The sequence below is a fragment of the Gracilinanus agilis genome, unplaced genomic scaffold (assembly GCF_016433145.1).
Source record: "Gracilinanus agilis isolate LMUSP501 unplaced genomic scaffold, AgileGrace unplaced_scaffold31746, whole genome shotgun sequence".
NCBI lineage: Eukaryota > Metazoa > Chordata > Mammalia > Didelphimorphia > Didelphidae > Gracilinanus > Gracilinanus agilis.
Genome location: NW_025364408.1, coordinates 1 through 7,983, shown reverse-complemented (window position 1 = coordinate 7,983; position 7,983 = coordinate 1). Strand labels below are relative to the sequence as shown.

Genomic DNA, 7,983 nt, shown 5'->3' with positions numbered 1-7,983 from the left:
TGTGTGTGAGAGAGAGAGAGAGAGAGAGAGAGAGAGAGAGAGAGAGAGAGAGAGAGAGAGAGAGAGAGAGAGAGACAGACACCAAGATCTTGTAGCAAATAAACAATTGGGTTTTAGGGCCACCTACTGGAAAAAAGTGGCATATTCTTATATTTCATGGCACACTTCTGTTTTTCAGCTTTCAAAATCAATTGAACAGTCTCCTGGCTGTTGATACTTCTCCTCTTCCTCATATCACCTTGTATTTACCTCTCTGGGAAATCATGGTCTCACCTGAGCAGAATGGCAGCTCCTGATTTTGTTGTTCTTGTCCTTGTCTTCCTGGGATCTAATACAGTGCCTGACACATAACAGACACATAAGAAGTGTTCATTTTGAAGTCTTATTATTGTGATTAGCAAAGTCAACTCTTTTCCGATGGGGCTACAGAGTCTTTGCAGAAAGGCAGCAGTAGCGAATGGCCCTGCCATTTATGTTTGGGTTTAAGTAGGATCTGTACATTTTGTGGGGTTTTGCTTTTCCTTACTCTGTGTGTGTGTTTTCAATAACTAGAGCAATGATCACCAAAGTAGAGTGTTTTAATTCTTTTGTATAACTCCAAGGATTGCCAGGAGGTGGGGTGCCTCCTATCCTGCCCAGAATAAAAAATTCTGAGTCCATCTTGGACTCAGCTGAACCATACCCTTCACCCATCACACTTCACCACTGTTCCCTTCTTCCTCTCACCAACTGGTATGGTGACACCTGGGACAGTTATAACCTAATGTCTATCCAGTCCCCTGAAGCAGCTTTGTAGACAAAATTCCCTGCCTTCCCCAAGTGCCCCCACATCCTTTCCACCAATTAATTCAAGGCTGGTCTAGGGATTTCCGAAAGGTGTGAAGGGTTTGCTTTCAAAGGTAGTGGCTGGAAGAACAAACCCTCATTGAGTGGGCAGCATGAGATAAAGAGGCTTCATGACTTGAAATCTTCATTACATTTTTTTTTTTGCTCTGTTTCCATCAAGATCATCCTCATCCTTCCAATCTCTTGGTTTCTCAACCTTCTCTTTAGCTTTGATTCTTCACTCAGCTGTTCTCTTTAAAGAGTCACCAATAATCTCTTAATTGCCACATCTGATGACCTTCTTACCATTCTCCTTTTTCTTCATCTTTTCATACTGTTGGGTGACCCCCTTCTACTCCTACACATTTACTCTTCCCTCTATATCCTGAAATAGATATAAATGGGTCACCTATAAAAAATTCCTCCCCGCTCACATCTGTACAATTAACTTAGAAACAGAATTTTCTAATCTGTGTAATTTTTTTCCAAATAGAGCTTCAGAAGACTTTGAACTCATTTTTCAATAAAATATAAAAATGCAACAACTTTGTTAGTTGTAAGAATAAGTGATTGACATCAAGGAATTGGGATCAGACTAGCTGAATTTCAACAAAAAACCTTGGCATGCTTGGTGGATAGTATTGAAAAATGAGTCGTGATTTAATAAGAGCCACCAATGAAACCTTTTCTTTTATTTGTCTTCTGCCTTTTGGAGATATCCTTTTCAGCTCTGAGAGATAGATGTTAAAACCAGATATTAGAAGGAATTTAGAATAATAGTTTTCCAATCGTTGCATTGTTGTGTTGAAACAAGATTTTTGAAAATTACAAATTCAATTTAATTACATCACTTTCATTAAAAATACCATTTTATTTTATTTTTTACATTTATTTTTAATTTTTGAAAATATTTCCCACGGTTAAATGATTCATTTTATCTCCCTTCTCTCTTTCCTTTCCTCCTCCTGGAGCCGACAAGCACTTGATACCTGTTTCCACATTATTCATAAAAATACCATCTCTAAAAAAGCAATAAATAAATAAATAATAGAAAAACCATTTTTTTATATCCTTACCTTCTGTCTTAGAATCAATGCTATATATGGATTCTAAGGCAGAAAAGCAGTAAGGGCAGGTAATGGTGGTTAAGTGACTTGCCTAGGATCACACAGCTGGGAAGTATCTGTGACCAGATTTTAATGAAAGACTTCTCCTCTTTAGACCTGGCTCTTACTCCACTGAGCCACCTAGCTGCCCCTCTAAAATACATAAAATTCATCATATTTTTTTTTTGTTTTTTGTTTTTCTAGAGAACCAAAAGATTTTTGTTCTGTTAATAAAAACATTTTTTCCAAAATATTTCTTCATTTTAAATTCATCATTCTTAGTCCATCTCTGTGCTTTAATAATGTACAACATCTTTTGCGTCATAGTACAGGTATATAATTGATAAAGGAGTAAATATGATTATATGAGGGGAGACACACAATTCATTCATTTGCCTCTTTTTACAGCAAGGTTTGAACAATCAATAAAATGTTTTGGGGTTCCCTCCTCCAAACCCTAGAGTGTCAGCCCCCAAATTTATGTAGATTTTTGCCTACAGAGTGAATATCACATTTCTGCAGTGTTTGCTATTTTCTTACATTCCTTATAAGATACTCATATTATTATTGATAACAGCCCTGCGAGGTAGCCAACGTGTTAGTCCAGTTTCACAGAGAAGGCACCCGAGACTCAGAGAGGTAACTCAACCCGTGTTTCATCGTAAAAAGGGAAGCCCATTCTCAAAGCTAAGCCTTCTAACTTAAAGTCTATGAGAGTGTGAAATATGACACTTCATAATAATAATAATAACAGTCATAGCCAGCATTTATATAATGCTTTCTATGGGACAGGCACTGGGGCAAACATGGACCTTCATCACAAGCTTGCATGGTAGGAGCTCTTATTATTCCTGTTTTGCCTATGAGGAAACTGAGGCAGACAGCAACTCATCCAAGGCCACACAGCTATTACAGGTGTGAGGCTGGATTTGAACTCAGGACTTTCTGATTCCATTTCCAGAACTCTAAGCACTGGGCCATCCAGCTGCCCGATGGTTTTGGCCAACCCCAGTCTACAATGATATTGTTGACGATATTATTTCTGTGATATTTTACAGTTTTTTTGGAGGGGAGCAGTAGGGAGATTTTCTTCATTCCAGTGTTTCTAAACTCTTCAAATCGAGTTCTTCGGCCATGTCAGTTGTCCAGGAAGCGTCTCTTAAGCACCAGGCACTGTGCTAAACATTGGGGGTACAATGAAAAAGAGGGACGCCCCCCCCTTCTCAGAACCTCCCTCCCCGAGAGGGCTGCTTTTTCCAAAGCTCCCCGGACTTGTTACAGTCATGGCAGCGTCCAGGACTACTACCAAGAAGTCTAGTCTACCACCTAGGAGTCCTGACCTCCTCAGTGCCTGGAAAGAACGTCCCCGGGTCCCTGCATTGTGTTCTCCATGGCGGTCCCTCCCATTGTTCTGCTCCTTCCATCTCACTGCCCCGGGGCCAGGCACGCAGCCCACATCTATCCAGCCCCTCTCCCGGTTCCGTCTCTCCAGGAATCAGGGGAAAAGGAGAAGGCAGGGCGGCTGGCCTTTGGGAGTGGACACTTTAGCCAAGGATCGACATACCTGAAACCAAGTCATCACAATGCCAGGCACTGCCCGGCCAGATCGCATTGTGTAAGATGGACAGAGAGGTGTGGCGATCCGGGCAGAGAAGGAACAGATCACCTGGAGAGGCGCCTATAAAAAGTCGGCTCTAGCCTTGCCTTTTCCCAGCCTTTGCGTCGGAAAGTGCACGTCTCGCGTTTGTCAGGCAGCGCAGAGGGGGATTTGGGTTATGGCATGAAATCAAGGAATCCACACATGTTTATTAAATGCCCAATATTTGCCAGGCATCAGGCTGTGCTTTTGGGGAGCCGGCTCTGGAAGCCACGTTTCTGTCCTCCATATTCTCGGCAGACTCATTCTGAGAGGATGCTCCAAGAGGCAGGGAAAAGGAGGGACGGACTTGGTGTCAAAAGACTGCCAGTCACTTGGTCTGTCTAGGGCAGGCTAGGCTAGAGGGCTAGCCTCCATGGACTCTGCCGACTCTTGGAATTTAATCCTATAATCTTTATACTAATGAGATCCCACTTAAATGGACCATCTACTAAAAGAAGAGAATGCCTATGAGATAGTATGTGAAAAATCTATTATATAAATGTCAAGTTATTATTACCATTGTCCCGGCTTCTTTTGATCCAGACTGTTCTCATTTTGTGTGGTTTTTTCCCCCTCTTTTTTAGATATTTTATAGAGTAGTCGCAGACGTTGAACCTGGAGAAGAGCTCTTACTGTACATGAAGAGTGAAGACTACTCCCATGAAACAATGGCGCCCGATATTCATGGTTAGTAACTTCTGGGGTAGAATACGTGGTCTTTCTATTTAGAGCAGCCATTGTCAAAGGGTGGTCTGGAAATCCCCTGGAGGTCTCCTGGATGCCCTTCCCAGGGGGATAGAGAGGTCAACATTATTTTCATAATAATACTAAAATGATTTAATTTCCAGTGTTAGTTTTCAGTGGATATCATCCACATCAACGGATGCTCTTTGGGAGAGTCCTCAGTAATTTTGAAGAGTATAAAAGATTCCCGAGACCACAAAGTTTGAGAACCTTTGATGGAGAGGATGGGGGGCACAAAAAGCAAAATTTACACACAGAACCTTTGTGGAGGTGCCAGTGGATTTGGTCAATTAGAAGGATCATGAACTTGGAACTAGAAGTTTTCCCAGGGTTCAATGGCCATCATGTGTCCGAGTCAAAATTAAAATCAAGGTCTTTTTGACTCCAAATCCATCCTAAAAAAGTTGGACTCCTGGCCATTGGTTGAAATGCTTTGTCCAAAGCTTTTGCCAATAGAAGAACCCTTATGCCAGTGATATTTAATAGCAATAAGTCTGTCTTAGATGAAAGTCATAGAGCTCTGGATGGATGCCATCAATATCCCTTACCAACTTTATGGGGAGGAAAAAGAATGTTTCTCTTATTTAACACCTGTGAGGTGATAGTGCACCTAATCCTAATTCTGTGCTATAGAAAGATCTTGAAAGAGAACCCCTATAGTTTCTCTGGAATACAGTTGGAGAATTTCAGAACTTGGATGCAAATCTCATGAGCTATAAATGTGTCTGGTGGAATAGAGGAGAGATTCCTTCCTTTGAAAGTATGGGAATTTGTTAGCTTTTCATGGCCCTAGGATGTGTGTATGTGTGCGTGTGCATGTGTGTGTGTGTCTGGGGGGGGGGAGGGTAAAGGGCAAGGAATTGGCCAGGATAATTATCATTATCAGTGGGTTGAGTTATCAGAAGAATCAATAATGCTGGCAGTGACCTAAGGTCCTGAGAAGTAAGTCTAACATATCTTTTTCTTCCCACTTTTCATCACCTAAAATAAGAGCCCTTCTTTAAGGGAAGAAGCAAGATTGGTGTAAGGGAAAGATTATTGACCTTTAGAGTCTGCGGTCTTGAGTTCATATTGCGGCTCTGTCCTTGACTATCTGTGTGACTTTGGGCAAGATACTTGACTTTTTTGGAATCTCTTTTTCCTAATCTATAAATGAAGGATAATCACATACAACAAAACTGTTTGTGGTAAGGAAGATGAAGTAATTATTATAATCTAGTGATGTCCTAGATTCTGGGAAGTTCTTCCCTTATTAACAAAACATAGGTTAATGGACTTTGAGACTTGGGAGAGATAGCTGGTCCTATTTCTCATTCTGGGAGGAATTAATTTCAAATCCAGTCATTTACTTTTGATGTAATCTTGGATAACTATTCTTTAACTTCTCTGGACCTCAGTTTCCTCATTTACAAAATGGTAGACTAAGTGATATGTGAAACCCATGATCTTATGATTTCTGGACTATCTCGATTACCAAATCATAGATGAATAGATTTTGAGACTTGGGAGAGATAGCTAGTCCTATCTCCCTTTCAGGGAGGAATTCCATCTACTACTTTCAGACAGATTTCTATGAAACCTCAGCTGAATACTTGCATGGAAGAGAATCACCACCTGCCAGGACAGCCCATTCCCCTGCTACACAGCCCCATTTATTAGAAAAATTTTCTTGATGTAGAAGTGAAGCCTGTGGGTCTCTGTTAACTTCAGTCTAATGGTTCTAACCTGGCTTTTTGAGCATACAGACTTTAAACAAGTCGCTTTAGCCCCAGGAAGAGCTACTGGACTGGGGCACACGGACACCCCCCAGCCCCAAAGGAAAGCTTCGTTGCTTTCCAAAATTCCCTCTCACACACAGCAGGGGAGAAGGCTTAGCTAAATGAAAAACAGAATCTGACGTCCCTCTGATGTTATGCTTCCTTAAACAATTGTATTTTTAACTTTAAAAGTTTTCCCAACAGTCATTCTTCCCTCCCCTGCCTACCCCTCCACCCCTTCAAAAAGCAAATTATTAGTCCAGAAGACAATAAAAGGTTATCTTGGATTGAGTGGATGGTTGAATTCCCTTTGGGCTTTTGACTGCTTTTCATAAATTATGGGCATTCATGATGCCCTTGATTAAACCGCAGTATTTTTCACTCCGCTCCCATGTGATAGCATGAGCCCAAATGCGTCGATGGCCTTTGGTTATTACTTTCCATTTACAGTAAGTAGCCTTAGCATTCTGAGACGGTGACCCATCCCTTTTAAACAGGCCAAAAGCCATGTTATGGGCGGTTATTTTTTTCTCTGACTCGCTTTGGGACTCTGCACGTGGGAGTGGGTTAATACCAGTTGTGTTCCATGAAGAGAAGCCTTGTTTCTAAATAGAAGGAGATGGTAGGTCCCCTGGTCCAGCCATTCTGGGTCGCTTCCTTACCGGCAGTTCTCTATATGAATAAAATCACAGGTATAGTAAAAACAAAACTAAACAAAACCCAAAAAACTATGCAGGTCCAAATATGAAACCAAACCAAGATGGCCCTGAAAGGAGGGACCATTAGGAAAATATGAATTAGAATGGAAATTAAATAGTGATTAATATGAAAACTGGACTCAGAGAACCCGAGTTCAAATCCCAAATCTGCTCACTAACTTTGGGTGTAATCTTGGGTAACTTAACTAACTTTTAACTTCTTTGGACCTCAGTTTCCTCATTTACAAAATGGTAGACTAGATGCTACCTGAAACCCATGATCTTATGATTTCTGGAGTAAATATCCTTATGAGACCCAAGTGTGATTGCAGGAGAGAGTCTGGAAACAGGGTTGGAGAGGAGGGTTCCTTGGCCTCTTGGAGGTATGTTATTAATGGGACCAGAACCAGGCAGCTCATTTCTTCTGAGCTGGCCAGGATGACCACCGACAGTGCCAATGTCCGACATAATTTGGTGAGGTCTTTGGCTGATAGCTGAGCAAAGATCGTACTCCCCAGGTTGGGAAAATGGGCCCCATCTTCTTATCTGTTGTCTTAGCACCTGCCTTCATCTTACAGAAGAGCGCCAGTACCGCTGTGAGGACTGTGACCAGCTCTTTGAATCCAAAGCTGAATTAGTGGACCACCAGAAATTCCCCTGCAGCACCCCTCACTCCGCGTTCTCCATGGTGGAAGAAGACTTTCAGCAAAAGCTGGACAGTGAGAGTGACCTCCGCGAAATGCAGGAGATTCAAGAATGTAAAGAGTGTGACCAAGTCTTCCCAGATTTGCAAAGGTTAGAAATGGCACCCCGAGGAAGGAGAAATTCAGGGTGGCTTTACAGTAACAGTTTATTCTGACTGATAGGAGTTTGTTGGGTGGGACATTTGGAAATGACCCATTTACAAGTTGGTGTGCCAGGGAATTTTTAAAAGATTGTATTGTTACCTGAAAACACAATGCAGAATATTCTGTGTGTGATCAGGAGATATTTTTGGATATGAGGCATTTTGTACTGTTTTTGATAAAGGTTGGTTAGAAGTTGGCCACCTTCTGTTACTGAACTAATTTAGCCTCAACTGAAGACAGATTTGTGAGAAATTGTGAGAAATAGAAAATACAGGGTACAATGGTCTCCTTCCCTCCCTCCTTCCCTTCTTCCCTCCCTCCCTCCCTCCCTCCCTCTCTCTCTCTCTCTCTCTCTCTCTCTCTCTC

At 41.7% G+C, this 7,983-nt stretch overlaps 1 protein-coding gene across 1 annotated transcript; it reads left to right on the top strand.

The window, feature by feature from the left end:
• Positions 1-4,154: 4,154 nt before the first annotated feature.
• Positions 4,155-7,564, top strand: LOC123254758 (histone-lysine N-methyltransferase MECOM-like; the record flags this gene model as incomplete). Its single annotated transcript, XM_044683694.1, has 2 exons — positions 4,155-4,257; positions 7,348-7,564. Coding segments are annotated over 2 exons (320 nt in total), but the record flags the coding sequence as incomplete, so codon positions are not given.
• Positions 7,565-7,983: the final 419 nt, after the last annotated feature.